Genomic DNA, 27,515 nt, shown 5'->3' on the forward strand with positions numbered 1-27,515 from the left:
TTTTTTTGTTCTTAACATGTCACGTTTCTGTGACCAAAAAGAAGAATGAACACTGAAAACTTAGCTCAAAATTATCTGTGGAAGGTCTCCAATAAGCAATACAATGACAATTTGTCGCAGTCATCCCCAGAAGAAATTGCAAATTTGCATCAAAAAAATTACGTTCAAACTGTTGCATCTCTGTATCAGGAAGAGGAAAATAGCAGTTACATAAATATGTTAATGTGCAAGGAGCTGGAGCTTTATTCAAGTGCTGTCGATGGTGTGTATTCCAATGCTTGAATTAAATATCTTACTATGTAAAGTTTGGACCATGTTGGAAAATTACTTATAAATAAATACCCAATGCAGTTGCCTGCTCAGCTGCGGCCCTAATTGGAAACTTGGCACACAGTGAAATCATTTAACCAATGTTAAATAACTAGGCATGCTTATACAACTGGACCGTGTTACTTGAAATTGTGCTTCGCTTAAGTGTGGTTGTCTTTATGTCATGCATAATAAAAAAGAGTAAAAACTATTTTTTTATGTGAACTAGAACTACATTTTTTAACAGTATTAAAACCCCATTCCTTGCCAATTTAAACATATAGATCAATTGCTCAACAAAAGAGTTGACAACAACAGTTTTCTGCAATGGTTAATTAATCATGCAAGTTTAATAAAATAATTATTTTTGACTAAAGAATCTTAAAAATGAATCATGCAAGTTAATTAAACATTATTTTGACACTTTTTAGGAAAATCAAGCATGGTTACTCCAGCACCAAATCAAATGTTATCTTGGAAAAACTCAATGTCCGTTGGTGGTATTCAACAAGTTATGAAAATAATGAACTTAAGTCATTCATCAAAAGTTGTTTTTACACCCCAGACTGATAATAACCATTGCATGCTGCTGCAAAGTCCTGAAATATCACCATATAACGGAAGTGAAATTATATTAAACAATAAAGGGTATGAAAATGTTAAATCTTTGAATTTACCAAATGCCAATTGCCAAGATTTTAACCCAAAGCGACAAAAACGCCAGCGAGTGGATGAAGTTTCGGAGGGTAAGTATCACTGCTACCACTCATTTTAACAATATGCACATTTCTACAAGTTTTGAACTAAGATAACAAATACCAAAATGTCCAAATTAGGCTATTTAATGCAGCTGAGGCATAACATTCACATGGGTATATACTGTGATTAGGTGTAATCTGTAAGGTTTTTTCTCTGGGTGCATTTATTCTTGTGAGTTGTAAAGTCAAAATGAAAATAATACATGAATTCACTATAAAATGTATCACACCCAACATTTAGCTATAATTTGCTTAGAAAACACAATGAGTTAAGAAACGACCAAAACTTTCTTTATTGATTATACGGTTGAACTTTGTTTATTTTTAAAGAAATGAGTTCTAATTTGTTTGAATTCCGAAGTGCAAGGGAACAACTAGAAATCAATGAAACAAAAAATTGTGGTTCGCCAAAAACCGACAAATATGGAAACATCAATGGTCAGCATTAGCTGAATTTTTAGTTAACGTTTTCAAAGTGGTATGTTTTAGAACTTTATTACTCTACAGTGACAAACAAATTAGGAAAGAAATCTCTTGGGTCAAGGCCAAGAAATCAATGCTTTTCAAAGTTTATTCCACCAACTGGAAAAGGAAAGGAAGACCAATCCACAATGGTTACTGAAATATTTGTAGTTATATACTTCTATGATTTTAAACACATACAAATTTATTTTTTTTATCCATTTTGACCAAAATCATACTGATCTTTGTTTACCAGGATGTTAAAGAAGATGCTAAAAGTGTAAATTCGTCAAATTGTAAAATTAAGGGAATTGAACCCCAATTAGTTGAGCTTATTCTAAGTGAAATAATGGATCATGGGCCTACCATTGAATGGGATGACATTGCTGGTGTGTAATATTGCTTTAATGAATAGCAAAACTTTTCATATTGCTGTAAACAATATTTTGTTCCTTTATCTCAGTGTTTTGCAACCTTTTTTGGCTTGCGGCACCCTACAGAAATTTTAAATAGTTCGCTTGTATTTTTGCTGAGTGGTTCAGTGTAACATTACAATAAACGACATTAAAACAGCACATTAACTGTACAATAAGGTTGAAAAAACCTTTTTAGTTTTTGTCACTTTTATCTTACACAAAAATTATCAATAGAGCAAAAATTGGAATCCTAAAGAACTTGAAATATCTCTCGGCACCCTTGAGCGTTAAAAATGGCACCCTAGAGTGCCGACATCGCGGTTAAGAACCACTGCTTTAACTGAACGACAATTTCAAAAAACTTAATAGTAATAATTTTGGCAAATGTTGACCTAACATGTAAATTTTGACAAGTCAAAAAATAATCTCCTAATTATAAGGATATATAACTATTAAAAACCTGGCTTTGTTATATAGAAATGATATAATTTATTAAGTTTTCAATTTTTAGTATGATTGATTGTGCTATTCTCACTATGCTTAGGTTTGGAATATGCAAAAGCTACTATCAAGGAAATTGTTGTTTGGCCTCTGCTCAGGCCTGATATATTTACTGGACTGAGAGGACCCCCCAAGGTAGTAAAATCAATTTACTGTTTTAAAACTATGCCTCATATTTAGGTGATTTATGTGTATCGCAAAGCATGACATGTATTTATTTTTTAATTTATTTTTTTGTATTCCATTTTTTAAAGGGGATTTTACTATTTGGACCACCTGGGACAGGAAAAACTCTGATAGGAAAATGCATTGCCAGTCAATCTGGGGCGACCTTTTTTAGTATAAGTGCATCATCCTTAACCTCTAAATGGATTGGCCAAGGAGAAAAGTTGGTGAGCAACTATGTTAAATGTGCGACGATCTTTTTGAAAACATAAACATATTATGTTGGAGATATTTTCATATCCTTTTATTTTAACATTGTATGTTGTTATTTTTTTCCAAAACACTGATATGAACACAATGTGATTCCACTCAGATTTGTATTAAGCTTTAACAATCAAAATATAATTATTTTTTTGATACTGAATTCGGGAAAACATTTAAGCTTAGATAAGGGATTGAAATATATATATAGAATTATATAGAAATATAGCTTATCTGCGTATATCTTAAAATTGCAGGTTAGGGCTCTCTTTGTTGTGGCAAAACTTCATCAACCAAGTGTAATTTTTATCGATGAAATTGACTCATTGTTGTCTCAGCGGTCGGACACTGAGCATGAATCATCAAGGCGCATCAAAACCGAATTTTTTGTTAGTTACTTCTTGTTTAAAATACTTTTAAAAGTTTATATGAAATTAACATGTTATGTTAGTTGATCTCTAAATTACATGACAGGTTCAACTAGATGGAGCTACAACAGTGAATGAGGATAGAATCCTTGTTGTGGGTGCAACTAATAGGCCTCAAGAAATAGATGAAGCTGCCAGAAGGCGTTTAGTGAAGCGATTGTATATACCCTTACCTGATGATAATGCAAGAAATCAAGTAAATAAGAATATTTAACCTGAATGATTAATATAAGTAAAGTTAATAGTTTGGCTTGCCTTTTTAAGGCATTTTTATGCCTGATTATTTTTTTTAGAGATTTGTATTTACCCGAAAATGGGGTACCTGGCAAAAAAAATGTAAACTGTATATTATTTGCTAACTTTGAGTAAAAGCAAAAATATTTTTAGAGCTTCACGCAAACTTTATTTTTTCTATAATGTTTTTGGCATGTTTTGCAGTGTTATTGTGCCGTCTGTTGTGGATTTCTTAACATTTTGACCCTGGTGATTACCAATCTTTTTTGGCTGGATAAAAACTTACTTCTCTATTCATGTTGCAATGCTGCAATATTTAAACAGTGAAAGTATGTTGTTCAAATTGTTAGAGGGAATAAATGTTTTATAGATTATTACGAAGCTCCTTAGTCAGCAATCACATGGATTAAATGAGAAGGAAATTAATATAATTGTACATGGAACCGAGGGATATAGTGGTGCAGATGTTACTAATCTTTGTAAAGATGCTGCTCTTGGTCCAATACGGAGTCTTAAGGTAAAAATAACAAAAAGCCTTTGTAAACATTCTATCTGAATCTCTGTATTTATATTGCCAGGTTCAAGACATATCTAACTTGCATAAGGATGATGTTAGGCAAATTGAAATAATCGATTTTGAAATGGCACTAACCCGAGTGAAACCCAGTGTCTCACCGGATGATATAACTTCATATATTAAATGGAACAAACTGTTTGGTTGTGGTTCGTTTTGAATTTTGTTATATTTCTACTTGACATTTTTTGGCTTTTAGTAAATTTTCATTTTTTATTCATAATGATCAAAATATTTAGGTTTCTCCTATCACAATTTTTGTTGCAGTTGTTAAGTTTTATTTATGTTAAATATAAACGAACAACTTGCTCAGTTGACAGTAGTAAAAAAATAGTTTAACAGTTAAAATAAAATCACTCAGTTGAAAATATTGCACATTTAAAGATGTATAATACATTAAATCTACAAAATATATAAAAAAAAAACTATGTTGGGCTATTTAGGACATCATATTCATTCTGAAAACTGTATTCACTTTCAAAACCAGATGTTATGTTATAAATAGCAGAGCTTATATCTTCCATAAATTGTGTATGCTGTAGGGATCTTGACACAGAGGCATCAAACTGGAAAGGTACATCACTTACGGCCTGATAATAGTCTGTTGTTGCAGAGATTCTATTGTTACTGTTGCCTTTAACATCAGTTGTTGTCAACTGTTGATTTGCTGTTACTTCTGTGTTGGTGTTTGGCGGATTTATAACACTTGTTGTGTTTTTAAGACCCTACAAAAAAAACTTCTTTAATCAAGGCCTAGTAATACAGGGTGTCCATAAAGTCTCTTAACAATTTAAAAAATTATTAAAAAGTGAAATGATGAGATATCACAATGAGGTTTGTTTTATTTTAATCAGTATTTCATAAAGCTTTTATTGACACATTAAATACACTTCTAAACATCTAATTGAAAATATCATTACTTTATTTAATACACTTCTATATGGGCACCATTAGTTGTATGAAGCAGGTCTAAACGGTTCATTTAGAAATTTTGTCTGAAACAATAAATTAGTGGCAATAAAAACTTTATGAAATACAAATTACAATTACCAGAGAAGCTGTTTTTGATTTACATTACCATGCCTGGTAGCAACAGTTTATATTTAAAACAAACCTCCTTGCGATATCTCATAATTTCATTTTTTAATTATTTTTTTAAACTGTAAAGAGACTTAATGGACACCCTGTATAATCTAAATTGATAAAAAAATATAAACACACTAAAATTAATCTATAGATCTCCTAATTTTTTTTGTTTTTATTACCGAATACATTGGTGGAAGTTCATTGTTAATTGAATCTCCTGGCTTCACAGTTTCTCTTTCAGCTTTAGTTTCTCCAATCATAACAAAACCATCCACTTCTTCCTCATCCCCGTTATTTGAGTTTTCCTTTGAAGGAACTTTTTTTCGAAAAATGACATTCATTCAATTAATCATCTATTTCATGGGTTATCCTAACAATTTATTGATGGCAGATTAAGTAATTTATCTTTTTAATGTAACCTGAATAATAGTCCTAATTCAATTGATAAAATAAGTTCAACATTTTATTCTGCAAATCCTCTGCAACAGGGATCAGCGCAATCTTTTTCTAGTCATGGGCCGAAGTCAAACTGAGAATAATCTGTGCGGGCGAATTTTTTCAAATGTTATGTTTACATCTAAAAGATGGAATTGTTCATACAGCTTAAAAAAGGCTAAAATGATGCCCTCAAAACAAAAACATACCAAATACATAAACCACCATTTAGTAGTGTAATAGCTAAAATATAAAGTAGTTTTTTAATCAAGAAAAAAATGCTAATGAGTAAAACCCATGGCAAATATAACCCAATATTACCAAAAACGTTTTAGTTAAAAACTTCCTAAAAAGTTATGTATTTAGTAAAAAAGTTCGGATTAAATCAATTTAAATTATTCAACTTGGACATTGGCAGCCAACGCAAACCAGGGCTGCGGAGTCAGACTCTTGGACTCGAGGAGTCACCAGTCCGACATGCACAGAACCAAATATTAAAACTGGTGGAATGAAGAGTGGAATAACATATGATGGGATATTTTTTAACCATATATTGTGAGTGAATGAATTATACGACATCCCTTCAAGTGTATTGCTGAATATCCACGTTATTTTAGTTGCGTAAATTGGGGATTACAGGCTGTAGGGTCAGGGCCGAACTCGGGACGCGTTGAAATCGCTCATTTCACGAAATCCGCTCGAGTTATTTTTAACCGACACTTTCTTTTAATCCTTCCTTTTAAGTTTGTTCCATCGCAACATTGACTGGATCCAGGGTGATAACCAGGACATGCCCAAAAAAATTTTTTTGTGACAGCTTTTACTATGCTTTCATTCATTTTTGGGAATTTATTTACCCCAATAGCCTGAAACTCTGGAAAGGGTAAAATCTGTTGAATTCGCCAAATATCTGATATCATAGGCAATATGCGAATCTCTTTTATGAGCTTAATACGTCTCAGATCTTTTTGAATTTTAAAGTTTTGCCAATTTTCACCAAACAAATGCATTTTTTTTTCTTTATTCTGCTCTTTTGCATTTTGAAAAATGTCAGAGAAGTAGGGTGTCATTAAACCAAACTAATTGCGCTCTTAGTAACACATAAAAACAAAATAAAAGGATACGGTCTACAAATACCGCAACGCACATTCTTTGGGTAAGAACGCGGTAAAGCGTTTGAACTTGGGTGGGTCAAACCACCCGATCCGTTAGAAATCAGTGCATTTCCAAGCAAAAAGGTCTACGACAATCAGGCCATCCAATGGCAGAAAAGTCTAGACTTTTAGACCTTGAGGTCCTGGCAATGCACTGATTTGGACCTTTAGGTAAACTCCCGGCGTAGATAAATTAAAAATATTCATTAAAAGTTCAGAAAAGATAACAAAAAATATGAGATAGGATTAATAACACTTGATCCGGCGCTCGTCTAGAATCCTACCACAACAAACATTATTAGGGTTAGGGTGCTGGTTAGCGTTTGGGTTTGGATGAGTCCAGTCATAGTGTTAAACAATATTACTTGACCTACCCACACCCAAATACTAACCGACACCCTAACCCAAGTATTGCGCATTGTTTAATAATTAATTTAACGTTGTGGTAGGATTCTAGACCAGCGCCCTTGATCCACCTAAACCCTAACGCTAACCCGAATCCTAACCCAAATAATGTGCGTTATTTTAATAATTCTTTAAATGCTGGGGAAAAAGGCCCAAACTCGGATGGTCATAAGATGGTTTCTCGTCCATTGTATTTAAGATTATTACGTCACAAATTGAGGTATTGGGGCCTGAAGCGCAAGTATTAAATTATCGCACATTATTTGGGTTAGGGCGCTGGTTAGCGTTTGGGTTTGGTTGGGTCAAGTATTGTTAAACTTAATCTTCTTATGCATATTTGTTAATGCAAATCAGTGCATTGTCCAAGACCTCAAAGTCTAAAAGTCGGACTTTTTGATCCTTTGAATGCACTGATTGTCGCAGACCTTTTTGCTTAGAACTGCACTGATTTCTGACGGATGGGGTGGTCAAACATTATTTTTAATAATACCGACCAAAACGCTAAACCAAATGGCTTGAAACTTCGTAATCCTGGCGTAAGAATATTTCTCCTTATTTTTCACCAAAAATATTATAAGTTTTTCAAAGACGTTTACCATAGCATTGGCAAAAAGTAAGATCGATTTATCTTAACATATACTAAAATATTACTGAACAATTTTATATTTTACAAAATAAGATCTTTCCAAAAATAAAAATTAACGCAGTGCGTGTAGCTAAGTTGAGCGCCCAATAAAAAGTTATTCTCACCAAAGACTTCGGTGAAAATCGCTGTATGGCAAGCCAATATAATCTAAATTACACAAATTTGTAATAATTTTTCATTAAATTCTTGGTTGTGGATGATTTTTACAGGCTCTCAACCTAGTTACACGCACTGCGCTAATATTGTTCAGTAATATTTTAATAGTATATTTAAAATTGAAAAAATTGGTGCTAAAAGTATAATAATAAATTGATCTTACTTTTTCCAGGTTTATGGTAAACGTCAAAAAATTATAAAATCTTCCAAACAATTAATTTGCTGAAATGACAATGGCAGTTGGCACCTGATCCGTTAAAAATTAGTGCATTTCTAAACAAAAAGGTCCACGACAATTAGGGCATCTAAGGGCAGAAAAGTTTGAATTTTAGACTTTGAGGTCGTGGCAATGCACTAATCGATACTTTTGATAAACCCCGGCGTAGATAAAATGAAAATATTCGCTGCAAATTTTCGAAAGATAACAAAAAATGCAGGGTCGAACCGTTTGACTTTTCAGGGTCAAGGATTTTTTCGGAATCCGTTTCAGTTCCGGTTTGGGTTTTAGGCAATTTAAAAGTTTTGGTTCAGTTCCGGTTCGATTAAAAACCGATTTATGAAGTTCCGGTTCGGATGCAATTTGGAGATGAAAACGTGGGTCAATAAGTGTAGAGACGTGACATAAACAAGCAGCTCGCAATCAGTATTCATTTGTTTTTATAAAATTTCCAACATGGCATAACTTGACGCCAGGGCTGGGGAGCCGGAGCTGGAGCCCGTAGCTAAGCATTTTCTCTGGAGCCGGAGCCATTGTTATTATTTTTGTGGAGCTGGAGCCGGAGCCATTTTTATTATTTTTGTGAAGCTGGAGCCGGAGCCCTTTTTATTATTTTTGTGGAGCTGGGGCCATTTTTCAATTTGTGGTGCTAAAGCTAAGAAATTATATTTTGTTCTATCTCCAACGTTAGTTAGCCAAAAGCGATTTTTAAAACTTGCTTTTGAATAAGTGACTGGTGGCACCGGAGTCATTGGGTGTTTGTTTGATGGCTCCGGAGCTGGAGCCGGAGCCAAAGGATATGAGTTTTACTATTCCGGAGCCAAAGGATTGAGTTTTACGACTCCGGAGCTGGAGCCAGAGCCATTTAATAATTGCCTGATGGCTCCGGAGCCGGAGCTAATGCTATTTTACGGTGGCTCCCCAGCCCTGCTTGACGCTGTAGAATAGGTTGTAACGTCTGCTGGAATGAACCGCTTTTTATGACGGGTTCGGTTAAGGTTTAGGTTCTTTCAAAATGTTTGGTTCAGTTCCGGTTCGGCTCCTAAAAATCTTACAAAAAACAGTTCAGGTTCGGTTACGGTTCGGGAAAATTTTGACCAAAACCGGTTCATAAAATTCCGGTTCGACTCCCTGAAAAATTGTGAGATAAAATTAATAACACTTGACCCACCTGAACCCAAACGCTAACCCGAACCCTAACCCAAATAATGTGCGTTAATTTAATAATTATTTAAACACTGGGGAATAATACCAAATTTGGGTGGGCATAACACAATTTCTCGTTCAGGGTATGTACTATATAGGATTGTTACCGATTAGTGCATTGTCCAAGACCTAAAAGCATAGTTGCCATTTTTTGCTTACGGTAAACATCTAGAATTGCAATAAATTTAATCTAGAAACATCTAGATTTTTTCCAAATTTTTTTTTTTTTTTCCAAAATATAATATTTTAGCCTAACATACACTAGGGGTCCACCGGGGTATTTTCGGCGCTGGTTAAAATCCTACCACATTTCCGTCCGTTTTATTTTATTGTTAACGTTATTTGGGTTTGGGTTTGAATAGGTTAGTTATTATCGTATTTCTTTTCATAGCGCTGGCGAAGAATTCTAAGTGATCTTTCTGTCTAATTCCGACAACTTAAGTTGTAGTTCCGACAGTCTTAGGTCTTTTCGTTTTTTTGCTATATCTTGTTCTGACGAATATAAATTTTTATTGTTCTGTCTGGTTTCGGTCTATAATTCCGAAATCGTTTGGTATTCTTCCAACATTCCAGCGTCACTGCGTGTTATTTTGGCGGCTTTTAGTCATATTCTGAAGGGATTCGGGCTCCGATGACATTAGTCTCATTTTGACGGATGAATTTTATTTAGCTTTTAGTTTTTTGTGTGCAAATAAAATATTGCTGTGCGTTTACAAATAAAGCGTATTTGCTGAAAGTACCCATCCAGCTTCTGGGAAAAAAACAAGCCTATAACTGATGTACAACTATCAAAGCACACAATATCTCACACGAGTTATCGTTTTAATTGTAAAGTGTCTTTGGTACAGTCGTTAATTCAAATTATCATTAAAATATACTCAGATTACCAACGCTACAAAATTATTACGCAGTCCATATCTCATTTTATAAAGTTTAATGTTTAGATATGTAAATATTGCTGAACATTTACAAGTAGACATATTGTAAATTACCTAATTTGGAATAATATATGTTAAAATAGTAATCTGGACAACGTAGCCTATATGGTAAAACTAACAAAAGTCCATTTTATTATATTTGTATGGAAACCTAATATATAGAAGACTTATTCTATGCAGGGGTTAAAGTAGAATTTTTTCTTAGCAGAACGTTGAAATATTTCTTACGAAAAGAAATTGTCGAGAATGACGTCACCGAGTTACGTTATGAACAGACTTCCTACAACAGTGATTCCCAAATTGAGTTCAGTATGACCCCATTTAAGTTTTGTGACGCATTAAGCACATAAAATAGATTTGCATATTGCCTTAAAGACACGACATTTTGCGTATATTAGGAGAACGTGCACATCGTCTTTTTTAGAAATTAAAAATTTATATTAAACTAGGTCACCAGAAATTGACCTTAAACTCTAATAAAACAGTAATTTAAACAGTGGGATAGTTATGAGCAGAAAATAAATTGACTTTTGAGTTTGACAAATTGCTGAAGATTATGCAGACCAATCACCACACTTTGGAAAGTTGGAAGGAATGTTACTCACAGGGTATTTTCCTCCAACCCGTATTGCTACCATCATTCCTGACAATGTAAAAGTATAGTTAAAATATTTGTAATATTAAGTTATAAAATCATTTCTATTACCATGTTATCAATAATAAATTTTACAATATTTTTACAAGCTCTCAAGCAGTGTTAATAACATGTCCATGTGGCATAAGGTTTAAAAATTAGGATCATAGGGGAAGGTTGCCCATGATGGGACACGTTTTTTCAAATGATTGTAGTTCTCAGTTATAACAATAATTTTGAATAATATCATACCTATACTTGATACCTCTGCCCTTAACGCTTAAAAACACTTATAACTTTGCCTCTAGCGTTCTAACTTTTTTATAAAATCGTCTTAGAAAAAACGTTGTTGTGTCCCGTCTTTAGAAACCTTTCATATGATGGGACAGTGTGATTCGCAAGATGGGGCAGGGCGAATCCGTTGTTTTAAATTGATCAATTTATAACACAAGCATTAAAAACAACTTTAACTCTACATGCATAAATTTAAAACTAGATCAATATTTCCAATATTTTGTTCTCACGACGCATTTAGCGGTTTTCCAAAGCTTACGCCACCCCGTGATTTATATAGGATGTACGCGTAGCACTAATGGTACGAGAAGGTTTTTCAGGTGGTACGCGAGTAGCTTCCCGTTTTTTCACAAAACCTGGATTCACAACTTTATTTTTTGCTTATCTGGTTTTGTTTACATAAAAAAATTTCCCGAAGCCCATCTTGTTGTTTCAAAATAATGTGATCTTCAAAATACAAGTCATGTGAATTGTCGACAAGAGCACAGTTGGTTGTAAAGCGTACAACGATGTGAGACAGTGGGCGTTAATTATGTACGAGGTCGTGAAAAGGTTGAGAACCCCTGCCCTATATAAAGCAGAGTGAAGTAAAATTATTACGATTTTTATGAGAAAACACTGTTTTGTCTGAAGCTATTAGGTAGGCTTAATTCATTGATTAAAACCAAGGACAATGGTTACGTCATACACACGACTGGTTCACTTCAGGAAATGCCACGAAAACACAACTGTTGGACTGGCTGTTGCTCCTTCTATTCAAAACTTTTGGATTTTTTTTCATTATCGAAAACTGCCCGACGAACCAGCAGACAACCTCCATTGCGACCTTCTTTAAAAAAACAAGTTATGGGGCCCCAAAAACTATTAGGCCTACATATTGTGTTGTACGATGTCCGATATTGTAAAAATTTAACATGTAAAAAATTGTGACGTTCGACTATATACGCCTGGGGACATAGCGTTTCTTTGCAAAATATGAACAAAAATGTACACGCGAAAATGTGCGCACATTATTTAGAATTTGCATATGGTAGGCCTACCATCTGTCCTCTTTTCGTGAAAAAAATGAATGGCCCTCCGAGGACGCTCAAACATGCCCAAATGCCCCCTTTTTTCGCATTTCGAGTTAGTTGCTTATATTTTCACCAAAACTTTTAGGCGAGACGTTGTATTTATTTCCAAAAAAATACTGTTGCCTTGAAACATGCTGAATTGCTGGTTTAAAAAAAGTTTTCCAACAAATTGCCTACCAGCCCTACCTTGTTGATTATTATTGCAAAAATTGCAACAGAACCTCACATAAAAACGCCTTGGCCTATCAGTAAAGCAATGGTGTGAGTTTTTTAGGCCTAGCCTACTATCAGTGTCATTGTATGTCCAGCAATATTCCTAGTATTACAGAACCCAAGAAATGTTTAGTGAACTGTTAAAGATCGCGCAATTTTACTTAAGCATTATGTCCTATAACGAAAATGTTGAACTCATTTTTTCTTTGATGCAGCCTCAATGGTGCAAAGAAAGAAACATCCTATTAGTTGGATCAGTTTCGAGCATCTTGACGGTTGTATATAATTTCAGTGATATTTCGAGTAAACAATTTTACGATCTCGTTAAAAAAAGATCATTCCTTATTGGCAAAAGTTAAGGGAACCGTAAAGTATTCATGGGCTGAATCTGAAAAATATATTTGATTTGTTGTTTTTGTTACTGTTTTTTTGTAACTTTTGCCTGCAACTACCAAGGAAATGTAAAACATCTTCAAACTTAAAGATGTTGCTGAAAAACATGGCAGCCCTAGCATGTGGCACATTTTCTCTGATCTGTATATGGCCATATAAGCAGATTAAGAGTTAGTGTCAGTGTCAGAGTTACGGTTAGCAGGATTCTGGTTACAGTTAAGAGTTCTGGTTATAGAAAAAGTTTGTTGTTTATGTTGGAAGAGTTTGTTGTTTTTTCGGTTAGATCAGTGTTATATACCCTCTAAAGCGAGTCAGTGCTGAGATCTTAGGAGCTATGGGTACTTTGAGCTTAGAACTTAATGAGTTTATTTGGACTATTTCGTCGTCTCCAACATTCTGTGCAAAATTGTAAAAATGCCAATCTACTTCAGCAACTGTGAAATTAATGCTTCGCGGAAACATAAATTTTAGAGATACAAACATTGTATACCGCATGAGACTATTAAATTGTTTCGTTAATTGTTTGCATAGGTTGAAAAACATGTAAACATTTGCATGCGAGTTGTCATTACGGAGATTAGCTTAATTTAGTTTGAAAAAAGTCATATTTTTCATAATGAACAGACTAATTTATGTCATTGTAAACTGGGAATTTAAAAGGTCAAACACTATCACTTATGATGTTAAAGTTGGATGAAGCCGCTGGTTATTGGCAGAGTTCAATGTTGTGTATGTATAGTGTTTCTAAAATGGATCTGCTAAGTAGCCTACTCGGTTATATCGCACATAACTAATAACGTCGCATATGATATCAAGGGAGATTTCTATTTTTCCCTTGTTCTGTTGTCTGAGATAAAATCATTCTCGCTTTGGAGTAACGCGGGTCGCTCGATTTAGTCTCATGACGTCTGTATTGTGCTCTTGAACGCGAATACCCTGATCGACTGGCGGACAAAAATATCTATACATATACTTTCATCCATTAACTAACAAATGTACTTTCGCCTTACCGGCTTCTACATGAAATGCCAAATGACAGTGGAACGCCCAGATTCCCGGATTTCTGGCTACAAAGCGCAGAACAGCATAACCTCCGTCCGGAATGATCACTGTATCTTTCATCACAGGTTTTTTGAGGTTGAGTTTCATTTCACCACCGTAGTACATTGACTTCACCAATGCCGTACTGATACTGCTGTTTACTCTAAACGACAAAATGGCCAAGCTAAAAAATATAATTTAATATTCACTGCCACTTAATAGGATATGTGTAATTATTATTTTTGTCAAAAAAAAAATATGGAAGCGTATATATAGTTACGCTGGTTACAGGAATTTTTACACCAATTTTGTTGTTTTGGTGACTATACAACATCGAGATATACCCGCTTCTTTTTTGTACCTTTTGTCAAACAGCATTTTGTAGGGCTACTATTACGTCTTTTTTAGGAGGATTTGTCCTCTTTTTGAGTTAAAACTATATTGTCCTCCGAGGGCACTAAAAATGATATAATCTCCTCCTTTTTTGCACATTTGAGAGAAGGGTAATAAAAGAAAAACTCCATTTCCAATGTACTTTTTGTTCTCTGTTGGGGCAAAAGAGATAATGACCTATATTTTGTATATTACAACTAAAATTTGCCAATTTAAAAATCGCGAAACCGAAATCTTATACAAACTAAAACCGGAATAAGTTGAATTTTATAGCGATTTTAAGAAAATGTTTTGTATGTTTCTTTGTTTTCTGCTTGAAATAACCTACTTGGCCATGTCCATAACGGCGAAATGTTGCCCATGTAGATGCATCGGATGTCCTGCATTAAAGGTAACTCCTTCGTCAAACACGACCAGGTCAACCAGTTGTCCTACTTCAACATCCAGTATTTGAGGGCACGCTTTAAACTATGTGAAAAGTTTTAATTAGCAAATGAAATGCTGCATGACTGCAAAGAAAACAACGAAAATTTAAAGGAAAGTTAAAAAATAGGATAGACATAGGCCTACATGTTTATTAAATTGTTTGATTGCGAGTATCTTGGTATTTAAACAAAATAGTGTATAGGCCAACCTATGATAAGAAGTAAGAATATATTATGCATAAGGTTTTATTTTAACGTTACCTCAGTCGAATCTTTAAATTCACAAAACGCAGATTGGTCAATTTCGGCTCCTTGGCTCAGCAAAGGCGAATTTGCTGATTTCCAACTGATGTTGTTGATTTGCGGTGAGTAAAGATGATGGTCGCGAGGCACTAAGCTTATGGGATACAATTCAGGATCGTGGTAATTGGGATTGTCAACCTATAAATTACCTTGTTTAAAAGACCTATTACTACTTTTTCTTTTGATATTATTCATATTAAAAAAAATTAAATATACTTTGACTTACTTGTTTAAAATCAAAACCATAAAATTGGACCACATCAGGAGATTCAGACAGTCTTGGATCCATTTGTTGAACAGTGGACAGACTAGATACAAACACAATTTCTTCGGTCTCCTGTTCGTTCAACGGATTCAGCACCTTCGATATATTGGAAGGTTTGCTTGTCGGTTGCTCGTTTTCCTCTATCGTGGAATATCTGACGATTTAATTAATAAACATTTTAATGTGAGTTGTAAAATCAATATAGATATATACAAATTGTTCACCATTTCGATAACATTATAAAGTACACCTTATTGTCACTAAATTAACAAATTTACAAAGTTAGAATTAAAATGGAGAACTATAGGCGGATTTGAAAAGAACAATCACCTTTAAATAATATATATTTTTTTAAACACACGCTATTGACATAGACAGTGGTTTTCAACAGAAAAATTGTTCTGGTGGCCCAACACTGTGAAGGCCTTGCCAGCGACTTAACATACACTTAGGCTATATAAAACAAAAAAACTCCAAATCAAGTTAACCTGATAATTGCTACTTGCGACTGGTTGCAACAGTCAGCCATTCCTTGTACGCGAAACCAGTAGGCTGAGTCCGGTTGATCGGCTTTCAAAATAAAATCGAATCGCTTCCCTCCATGAACAACCAGCGCTGAGACCAGTAAAGGTTCAACGTCAATTCCATCGGTCGCTATTATTGTCAAGTTGTGCTCGTCAATTGTTAGCTGAAAATAGCCTCGAAATTTAGGATCCTTTCGTATTTTATCTAGACCAGGGGCGTGCAACCTGCGGCTCGCGGGCCAAATGCGACCCGCGGAACCTAAATATGTGGCCCGCGGCGTGCTTTGTTTTTTGGGAAAAAACACAAAACATTTCTTAAATGTTTTAGGTAACTGTTAAAATATAACTGTTCCTAAGTCTATTCTGGGTCACCTTATAGCATGTAAATGTTTAGCCCAACGGTGTCTAATCTGCGCGGCCTTCGATGAATAATTGTGCGGACGTTTACACGTATAATAAGCATTGGTTGGCGGCCGTGACCGATGACCGTGCTGGCATGCGTTAATGGTTGTTAAATGTGGATTATAATTTTTACCTCTTTAGGGAGTGCAGTTAAATCATTGAGTTAAGCTTTTTCGTTACATTCTCAGTGACTTCTTATGTGCACTAAAAAACTTGATTTCATTGATTGATTGATGCACAAAGAAATCAGTGTATGACAGGGGTAGGCAACCTACGGCCCGCGGACCGGATCGGCTCGCCAATGTAATTTATCCGGCCCGCGGCCTCTTTGGACAAACTATAGACACGAGTAAATATTTTTTGACTATTTTAACTAGGCAAGGGCGTAAAATTTTTCGCGCGTAATGATATTTGTTCGTCCAGTTCGTTTACGTTTTGAGGCTGTCTTTTGAACTAAATCAGCGATTCTTTACCAGTGAAACAGTGGAAGGCTGACAAGTGGGTTGCGGACAAACGGAAACCGTATTCAAAAATATCGGCCATATATTTTTAATTTGTTTTTAATTTTTGGCAATGTAATAAAAACTTGCACGAAATTTAAAACAAATGCCAGTATAGAAAAAACATGCCGAATTTGGAAGTTTGAGACAGGTCTAAAATTAGACGGGGTTTTCATGTTATAAGCCAGCCAGACATTCTTCTACCATTGCTGGTCATTAGATTGGGTAAGAGCATTAGAGCAGGGGTGGATCCAGAGGGGGCACCTGGCCATGCTCCTTCTGGATCCACCTTCTTTATTGTATTTTAGTCCCTATGAAGTAAATCCGTTAATATCAAAAGTGCTATTTATATCATGGCATATTGAGCCGCATTACTAATAAAATCCAATTCTTACATAAATGCTTGTGTTTATAACAATATGCGATTATTTAATGTGCCTCAGCCCATTTCGATTTAAAATTTTGCCAAATCTAAACGTAATAAACGCATTTTTTTCGCGCTTCACGCGATCAATCTGCATTTAGGTTCCATATTTTACCACGAGTTCGTTAGACAAAAAAATGTCTTTTCAAAATTAATTATGCTATAACGTCACCATTTGACAACTTTTTGAGTCATCCCTAAAAAAATTTAACTTGCGGCCGTGAGGAAAATAAGACTTTCAATGCGGCCGTCAAGAGATGAAAGGTTGGACAACCCTGGTTTAGCCTATTAGAATAATCATAGCATGAGGTGCAAAGCGATTTACCTTAAATTACCGCCAACTGTCATTTTGACCGTAGAGCAAATTCTAATTCCTCCACGAATAAAATCGCCTTAAACAATATCCTTTTGTTTTACTATTGTTTAAAAACAATCATGGAACATTTGCTGTTTTTTGCTTGTTTTAAAGTAGGTTTTGTGTTTTCTCAGATTCCATGCAAATTTAAATATAGACTAATTACGAAAGCAGATGCAGACTTAAAAAGTGTCTTACTTACTGTCCAACGTAAAATGGTAGCGAGATATGTCTGTTTCATTGGTCTTACTTTTTGTATTCCCTTGTAACATCTTGACGTCATTTAAAAAGTTCGGAATAAAACCAATTTATTCTTTAAATCTTTCATTTTGTTAAGGTTTTACGTTTCTTGTCAACAGCCTCTCTTAACGTTACAGCGTAAAACCAAAAATCAGCCAATTGTTTTTTAATATGATGCCAGACGATTTTTTGCACGTTTTACAGAAGCCGTATGCTCACAAGGTTTGATTATTGTCAAACTGTTATTGTAAAGTATCTGGTTGACCCATGTTTTTAGGCGAACAGGCGAACGGCCAGCGGCTTTACTTTGTTTTATTGGGACTAGATGTCTCGCGATAAGCGCGACGTGCAGAATAACATTAAACACGACATTGAATGCCGACTTACCGAACGTGCACGTAGCCTAATATTTTATGCCACACTAGTTTGTCTTTGTGTCCTATGACCAACCGTTGTTAATATTATCACGCTAAAAGACTGAATGTTTAGCACTAACATAGGTCTATGCAACTCAACAGCACGCAACATTACTTTTGGTTAACCTACGATTAAATCCCCATACATACTAAATTGTCGCAAAGGTTTTTTATTTATTTATCGGGTATAAAACATGTCTTAGCAAACCTACACGGAGATGGTAAAGCCAGCATATAGGCTATGTAGCCTAATAGTAATTAGGACTTAGTCTTAGTGGAACGTAGCATGAACGATTGGTACTTTTTTTAGCCAAGCAAAATTGAATTGGAGGTCGCAAGCATCGTTCAACGTTTATCAACAGCACGCAACATTACTTTCACTTTTATCACTTTGTTTCGCTATTTGCCAGTTATCCACGTCGTACTTTTTTCGTGCAGGGCGACAAAGTATTTCAACTGATAAATCTATTATTTAACCTGGGCATCGTCCGTTATTTCGTTTATTATATTCGGTTATTATATTAATATTTTCGTTTAACCTACATACAGGAACTGATTCCTAAAGGACGAGGAAATTACCCTTCGTGAACAGTTTGCCAACTTGAAATTATTAAATGCATATTTTGCCGTTAGCGCGAATAATTTTTTACATATTAGTGTAACTAAGCGGATTGGATACATGCCAATCAAGTGACCACCTCTAACTTTATAATCACAATGTTCTGGGTATTAACTTAGTACAGTGGTTCTCAACCTTTTATGCTTCGTGACCCCCTTTTAAAAGCTCTCAACCCTCGTGGTCCCCCTAATTATAAAAAAATACCTAGCATTGTATTTAAGTGTTTTCACTTGTTTTACTTTCCCACGTTAGTGGCAAATACAGCCATTAAACGATTTGATAAACCCTGACTTAGTAGAACTATTTGTCGCCACACCTAGGATTTCGCGTTTTGTTGGATTCTAAAAACAAGCGCTGTGTTAAAACCTTGTGTTGACCCAGTTTAGTGCAATATGATGTTCTTGCAAAACATAACTATAACATAAAATCTAAATCCAATAACATCGTCTGGTATATTTTGTAAACTAAATTGCCTTCCTAATACGCGCCTAAAAAAGTTTGATTTTTTTATTTATTATACCAAGTTGAAACTCTGATAGGCTTATTACTAAAAAATACCTGGAAAGGACAGAATACAGCCGCGTTGCTAATAATTCTAAATCTATAACGTTGGCCGAACATCACGTTAAACTCAGCCAGAGGTACGGTGTAGTTTGTTCCATTTCTCAAATGATTCTGTTCAAAAAAATAGAAATAATAAATAAATCCAAGGTATTTTTTTACAAAGAAACTTTTCTAGCAGCATGTTCCTGGACAGAGATTTTAAACACGGCGGAAAATGTCGAAGTTTCAAGCGGGGAATTTGAAAATCGCATATTTGTGTTTTAATCGTCAGTGTTTGCATTTCGTTAAATTTAAAATCATCTTGAGGTGTTGTTAAAATTATCCATTATATTTAAGCGGCTAATCTTTTTTGCCCAATAATTCATATATTCTCCTAAATCAGTGCACCGAAAATGTGCGAAACCATACCGGAAAATAATTTTTCCTTGTGCTTTACAGAGGTTGTATATTTTATGTTAAAAATACTGAGGTATGGGCATAACAAGTTTGTATGCAATAATATACCAATTCAAACCAAACAAATCACATTTTAGTTAAAGATAGTAATCTCGTTGCAAATAGGCTACTTATTGAAGGACTCCAGCCATAAGAACGAGATAAGAACAACGTCAAGGTCAGAATAAAACACAGTTCGAAATAAGACCAAAATAAGGCTAATACCTAATGGCCGTAGTGCCGTTAAAATCGTAATAAGTCCTAAATCCGTCGGAAGAAGATCTAAATGGTCAAAATCAGGCCTAAACAACACTTTAACTAACCCCAAACCTCACCCTTAAGTACATGACTAACTCATTAATATAAATCCCAACCCATTTTCTAACCCCACCCATTACCCATCAATAACCCCAAACAGGACAGCGGCGCCCTAACGGCGCCGGTCAAACTAGGGCGTCCAAACGTCGTCACCAAAACGGCCCCCGCTTATCCCATACCCTCTACCTACAGTTTCAGGCGTTATTTTGGCCATTTAGGTCTTATTCGGATGGTTATAGAACGTATTCCGGCAGATTTAGGTCTTGTTCAGACGATTTCGGTCTTATCCTGTACTGGATATTACGGCGTATTTGGCTATATATGTTATGTCGTTGATTTTATTGCTATGATTTTATAGATTTTTCCGCTTTAGGTATTGTTGCTTTTTAGGTCTTATTGTGTTTTCCCTTATTGAAGCCGGTGCTGCAGAGTCGCAGTCGGGACTCGGGACACGGCGATGTCGGTTTATTTTTCCCGAGTAGGACTTGTGACTAAGGGAATAACAAAGCACACTTATCGCTGACAAACATTGGTATAACGATATACAATACAAAGTGGAAGAACATGAGCTAGTCTGAACTTGAGGGTTCTGTAAATGTTACGCGATGGTAAATAAAGCGACACCCTGTTTAACATGGTATATATTGAGCGACGGTGTCGCAATGTTAACAGCCAATCCCGTTTGCGGTGTAATGGTTTGCGGAAATATTACGCAACTTTCCGAGGTAGGCTACAACGTTTTACGACAAATAATATTTCCAAGCTCGAAAAAACCTATAATATGCCAAAAAAATAACAAAGACACTATACCTTTTTTTCGAAAATAACACTGTTATCATTATTAAAACAATATTTACTGTGTAGTTTAACTTACAAATGTCAAGGCTATTTAACAATGACCTGAAAATGCAATGACTTTTGTCCTAAGTGTTGCGCCCAAAAACATAATCAATTGAATTTTAATAAAGTTGTAACTTTTAAGAGCGTGACACTAGCACAGAAATGTTGTACTGAAGCTATGAAACAATGTAAAATATCAAAAAAATTAATCCGGATAGTTCCAAGTTACCTCGAAGTGACCCCGTGCATTTATTAAAATACTCTCTCCTTTATTGTTTCCTGACGAATGGTGATGTTGGACGTACTTTTCCATGGTCATCTGGTGCAACCAATCTCCAATCATCACAGTATAATTAGTGTTATCTGATTTAATGAAATGTTAAAAATGGAATGCTTGTAATAATTGTATTAGTTAGGGGCATATATGGTTTGACCCTAACAAATTGCAACAAAAGGGTTTTCAACTAATTTTAATAGTAGTGGGTGTCAGTATTAATAACATATTCAAAACCTTAAGAAGTCCATCTTCAGGAAAGCGGTTATTCTCAAGATGGCTTCCAAGATGGCCGCCAAACCATTAACATAACAATAAACTGACTATAACTCGGTCATCATATGACCAAAACATGAAGTTTTAGTATCTATATATCTAAGTTTTTATACCCTGTGAAGTTAATGAGACCATTCTCAGATTATAGACACCAAAACTACATGTTTTGTTCATATCATGACCGTGTTATGGTCAGTTTACTGTTATTTTAATCGTTTGGCGGCCATCTTGAAAATAACCACTTTCCGGAAGTTGAATTCCTTAGGATTCTAAATATGTTAATTCTGACACACAATTCTAATCAAATCAGTTGAAAAATCTTTTGTTGCAACTTTTGGGGGTAAGGGTACCATATGTCATAAATACCCCTACCTATATACCAGTGAACATACCCACGTCGTACAGACCGCGATGAGGGTCAACGCTGGATCGGACGACAAAAGGGCCAGCAACACCATCAGATTGATGAAATCCTACGTGAGCATGCCACCAATGAGTACCTGAGAAGAGATTACTCTATGGCACTCATGAATAAACTTGCGTTTTTTAAATAAGTTTACACTTGCATTAGTGTAAAGTATACTTATACTAGTGGTGCCTGACCGGATAGGTAAAAAAATTAAAAGTTTAAAACACCGAGGAAAGATTGTTTTGTAATATTTGTTTTATTTAATATAGTATCGCCCTAAATGGCCTAAAATCAATAAGGTTCAAGCTGGCCGTGATAAGGTTTAGCTCATACTTTTGTTAAAACGTGTACTTCTAAGAAATTTTTACAACAGCTGTTTATCAGGGATTTTTGCATTTGAAAATTGGTCTAATGTGCCTATCGGTTCATTTAAAGAAAACGCTAGCACAGCGTCATTCATGATCACAATAAAACGGTGTAAAATACAGTTTTTACACAATAAAACGGTGTAAAATACATTTTTAAATAAGATTTTTGCGAAGTCCGATTTTTTAAGCTTACGTAGCCTATATTTAAACTAGATAACAAATATGAATAACGGTCTCTTGCCCAGTTTACAAGAAAGGTGATGGGGCGAACATTTAAATTGGTTGGCCTTAGGTTGCCGACCCCTGGTTTAAACAAATGTCATTACAGTTTGGCAGTATTCTTGAGTCAGAAACCTGCTATCCATTGTTTTGCATTCAATAAACCGAAACTAAATAGGTATCCCGACCCTTAATATTACCCGTTTCCATGTACCTTGCTGGGCGAGGTTAGACTTTTGTAATATTGACATGGAAATGACGCTTATATGTTTGATTTATGGTTTTGCTCGTTGGGAAGTAGGATTAGCTTAAATCAACGGCCAAGGGTGCTGGGCTTGCTTGCCAAACAAGTGTGTTTTACTTAGGGCTGCCAACCGTCCTTTATTACAAAGGACATTCCTTTATTTTCCTTTTTTGTCCTTGTCCTTTTTGACATTCATAAAGGACGCCAAATGTCCTTTATTTTGATCTTTTGTACTAGATTTCATTCAAAAACGTTATTATTTAGAATATCTATTAAAAATCAAGAGCATGTATCATGTATGTGAAAATGCCTTACTAGCTACCGAAGCAAATGAAATCGTTTTTGTTACTTTTAAGTTATGTAACGCAACCATAATGGTTATGTTTAAATATTTTGTTAAAAAGGATATATATATATATATAAAACATATGCATATTATTTGTTGTCCTTTATTTTCCATTGACAAAATTGGCAACCCTAGTTTTACTACTTAATCGCACATAACTGGTTTGGTGTTTCGGGCGGTCAGCTAAACTTGCCCTATAAAGCGCTAACAAGCAAGGGCAAGGATTCCACATAAGGTCAAGTAGAACAAATTATTTCAGTAGTTGTCATTTCGATATCTAAATTTTCCACATTATATAAATAGGCAATAAAGTATTTTTATACAAAACTAGGAATGTCCGATAATATGGGATCTAAGAAAGTGGTGCTATCGACACTATACGATACCATAGACTTTTTGGGGGCGTATTAGCTATTTGTGCCTATTAGCCATTTTAAGATCCAACGCAAAGTTTCCTTTCTTGACAAAAAAATTAAAACAAAAACATAGGTGACTTATCATGCGAAATAATTTAGAGTTTTTTTAACGCTAAAGCACTGGCGTACAACATCACAGCAATTAAATTTACCAGATAAGGGCTAATTTAATCAATGAGTACTATGAAAAGGGTTCTTTTTTTGTTGCATAGTGACGTACCTGTTCCTCTATGGTGCGCAACTGCGCTAATGGACAGCAATGCAAAGCCATTGCAGTAAAATGTGTTCCTTGTGTAATTCAGTTCAAGTTTTGTACTAAATCAGGACCAAGTAATAAAATTTGAAAAGTACCATAACAAATATATATTGTGTGAATTCAAAGTGTCTTTGTAGGTATTTTAATTCAAAATGTCTTTGACTTTACATATTTTTGTGCCTCACAAGCAAACTGAGATGGATCCAAGATCTATTTAAATGCCGATCTTCGCAAAGCTAATTTACAGCTGAAGTATGTTTATTAGGGAGAATAACTTAAACTTGGGAAGTTATTTGAGGTCAAATGAAGACATCTCGATCTTACCCGCAGACAAAGGGAATTGTACTGTCATCATGAACCACTCAGATTACGACAAGAAGATGTCTGACTTATTACTGGATACTTCGACTTACAAACGTTTAAAGCGTCACGTAAGTCGGAACGCGTCCTTAATAAGTTTGTGGGGAAATTGCACACAGAGAGGCAATGCATTTCTGAAGCCGCATTCCATGAACTGCATAGCACGGACGGCTCCGCCCCGCGCATCTACGGCTTACCAAAAATCCACAAAGAAGGCATCCCTCTGCGACCAATTGTTTCGTTTGTTGGTTCTCCAACCTACAACCTTGCGAAGTACCTAGCGAAAGTTATTTCTCCGCTCGTGGGCAATACAGAATGGACTGTTTCGAACTCGTCCAAGTTTGTTCAAGAGATAGCACAGGTGCCGCCCCTGTCCAACGAAGAGGTAATGGTATCGTATGACGTCGTGTCACTTTTTACATGTGTTCCTGTGGAGTTGGCAATGAACATCGCGTCATCCAGGATTATAAACGACTATAGCCTTAAAGACAGAACACCATGGCTCCCTCTGGATATTGTGGACGGTTTGCGGATTTGCTTGGAGCAATCCTTTTTAACATTCAGGGGAAGCTTTTACCAGCAGGTTCAAGGCACAGCGATGGGTTCCCCGGTCTCTGTGGTTGTCGCGAACATGACAATGGAAGCGCTTGAGGAAAAAGCCTTATCAACATTTGCCTACCCACCAAGATTCTGGCGGCGATATGTTGACGACATTTTTTGTGTCATTGATAATAACAAGGTTGAGGCATTTCTACGGCATCTCAACGAGGCGCAACCAGGCATTCGGTTTACCATGGAACTTCAATCGGTAAACTGTCTTCCATTTTTAGATGTTCAGGTCACAAGAACCGATGACGGTGTCTTGTACTCGAAAGTGTACCACAAGCCAACGAGTACAGACAGGTATCTCAATTTTCGATCGCATCACCCCACATACCAGAAAAGAGGGGTGGTTCGTTCCCTGAAAGATCGGGCACGACGCTTGTGCACACTTAACGACGACTGCGAGGCGGAACTGGCGAACGTTCGCAAAGCCTTGAAATATAATGGCTACCCCAATTGGATTCTCCGTGATCGACGGACAACTTGTCCCAAACAGGCGACTCATCCAAAAACAGAGGGTTTTGTGACACTTCCGTACATACCAAAACTGACGGATATTCTGCGGCGTATGTTGCGTGACTTTGGTGTAGCGGTGGGCGTCCAACCTGCCAATACTCTCCGCAAGCTACTGTGTCACCCGAAAGATCCAATCAACACCTTTGAACAACGAGGTGTTGTATATTCTATTCCCTGCGCCGAGTGTCCGTTAATATATATCGGAGAGACTGGAAGGTCACTTAACACCCGACGAAAAGAACATCAACGGGATGTTTCCAACAGTGACGCGAAGAAGTCGGCCCTCTCCAATCACGCGGTGTCACAGGGCCACCGTATTGATTTTAATGCGGCGTCGGTTTTGGCCCGGGAATCTGACTACAGGAAAAGACTATTTCTTGAGTCATGGATTATTCACCAACGGGGCAACACAATGAACATCAAAACGGACGTGATGCTTTCAGCGTGCTACAGGCACCTGCTTAAAGATTAGAGGCCCAATCATTCGTTATCGCGTGTTGTTTTCGTTTCGTTGTAACGTGCTTGCGTTCCATTCTTTTTTCCTTTTTTTCCTTTGTTTATCGTGCACTGTACTAGTCGCATTCAGTGTTATTTACCCTGATGAAGACGACCTGTATAGGACGTCGAAACGTCGGAATAAAAATTACATTTGCCAGAAGAGCTCTACAAACCTGATATTATGCCTGGCAGCAATAGCTTATATATTGGGAAGTTATTTGTTTTAGAGAGCAGCAAAGTTTTTACAGGGTTTCTTTAAGGGAATAATATCGAAGAATTAGTCTGTTGATATGTTATAAAACGCACGGAACTGTCGATTTCTTTAATTTTTTCGTTTGGGAGATATAAGATGAATTTAACATTTCGATCTACACAGTTTTAATTAACTGTAGGCTATTTCAGCATATTTGGTTACGAACGCTGCATTTCCAGATAGATCAGGGGTTCTTAAACTGGGGTCAATGGACCCCTTGGGGGTACGTCAACTAGTTTCAGGGGGTCCATTAGGGTATAATTAGATTATTAGTGTATATTTGAAAAGCAACAACTTTTTCAAAGAGAAGTGTTGACTTAAAAATAAAACGTTTTTGCACCGAATGTATATTTAGACTCCAGTTTGCGCTGTCATATTTTTGGACCGGAAACAGCATATTTATAGGTTTATTTGTATTATGACGTCAATGTATGACAACATCTCTAAAATTTCTTGCCGAACCTGGGCCCTGCGAACCAAAAATATTTTTAAGTGTCCGCAGGAAAAAAAGTTTAGCAACCCCTAAAAAAACTCTTAAACAATTGAAACATCACAAATCAAATGTGTATGCTGCTTGATATATTGCCCTTAAATCAAATAGGAACAAATCCTTAAATAAACTCACGAATAGAAAAAGCCAGATGGCCCTTAGCAATGTACCACAATACAAGCTTTGGTTTTGTTTGCGATCACTTTAAAACAACGCGCTTATCGTTATGCTGTGTTTGTACTTGATCTTGTTGCTGTAGTGTAGCCAAAACTGGGAGGTAAACTAGGAAATTATTTTTATGGTTGGGGTATATGCTTGTACCTAAATTGTGTTAAAAAACACCGTTTAACTCGTTTTTCCCTGATTTAAGTTATCCTTATAGTCCTACCTGCCGGATTGGCTTCAAATTGATAAGTAAAACTTGTGTGATAAGTGATCGGGCATTGTGTCACCATTGGAACACCATCCATCCACTGCGAACCATTCTGGTAAATTCCATGCCAGTGAATCGCGGCACCTTCAGCGTTGTCCAGCAAATTTTCCACATGTACCACCACTGTGTCCATGTGACATACCTAACGATTGTTTATTTCACAACACTTTGATGTAGTTTAAACGGTTTAGGTAAACCACAGCATTATAAATTTGACAATCTGGTAAATTTTTTTAACATACTTCAATAGAAGGTCCGGGCATTTCTCTGTTAACCACCGTTATGGCTCTCGGGTAGCCATCGGCTGCAATGCAATGTGGTCGGAAGCAATCGGACTTCACGAACGGGCAGTCGTAGCATGCTTTCGACATTGTTGAGTACCTGAGCATAACGTATTACAAAATAGCCATCAGGCTTAATTTTTCTTAGACCTATAATTACACGTACCATTGTAACGTAAATTGGTATTCGCAGGTCATCGGTGTTGTTTCTGGACCACATGTTCGAACGCAAGGGTGGCCTAAATTTTACT

The 27,515-nt window shown here is 35.8% G+C and overlaps 3 protein-coding genes and 1 pseudogene across 3 annotated transcripts; 3 read left to right on the plus strand and 1 right to left on the minus strand.

The window, feature by feature from the left end:
- Nucleotides 1-745: 745 nt before the first annotated feature.
- On the plus strand, nt 746-4,887 carry LOC146160229 (fidgetin-like protein 1). Its single transcript, XM_083384220.1, has 10 exons — nt 746-1,055; nt 1,398-1,505; nt 1,575-1,681; nt 1,786-1,918; nt 2,490-2,581; nt 2,701-2,838; nt 3,130-3,261; nt 3,347-3,496; nt 3,905-4,051; nt 4,113-4,887. Exons 1-10 carry the CDS (start codon nt 752-754, stop codon nt 4,266-4,268), a joined length of 1,467 nt encoding a protein of 488 aa, XP_083240346.1. The 5' UTR covers nt 746-751; the 3' UTR covers nt 4,269-4,887.
- Nucleotides 4,888-5,058: 171 nt separating this feature from the next.
- Nucleotides 5,059-27,465, minus strand: LOC146160230 (multicopper oxidase 3-like). The gene is given in 14 exon segments (XM_083384905.1): nt 5,059-5,103; nt 5,374-5,510; nt 10,893-10,994; nt 13,969-14,162; nt 14,721-14,860; nt 15,079-15,258; nt 15,347-15,539; nt 15,874-16,073; nt 19,424-19,540; nt 21,252-21,385; nt 21,965-22,072; nt 26,939-27,125; nt 27,226-27,364; nt 27,431-27,465. Coding segments are annotated over 14 exon segments (1,908 nt in total). The 5' UTR covers nt 27,463-27,465.
- LOC146160231 (uncharacterized) lies at nt 24,085-24,719 on the plus strand (annotated as a pseudogene).
- Nucleotides 24,789-25,781, plus strand: LOC146160232 (uncharacterized). Its single transcript, XM_083383522.1, has one exon. It carries the CDS (start codon nt 24,789-24,791, stop codon nt 25,779-25,781), a length of 993 nt encoding a protein of 330 aa, XP_083239648.1.
- Nucleotides 27,466-27,515: the final 50 nt, after the last annotated feature.

This window comes from Ascidiella aspersa, chromosome 3 (assembly GCF_963924565.1).
Source record: "Ascidiella aspersa chromosome 3, kaAscAspe10.2, whole genome shotgun sequence".
Taxonomy (NCBI): Eukaryota; Metazoa; Chordata; class Ascidiacea; order Phlebobranchia; family Ascidiidae; genus Ascidiella; species Ascidiella aspersa.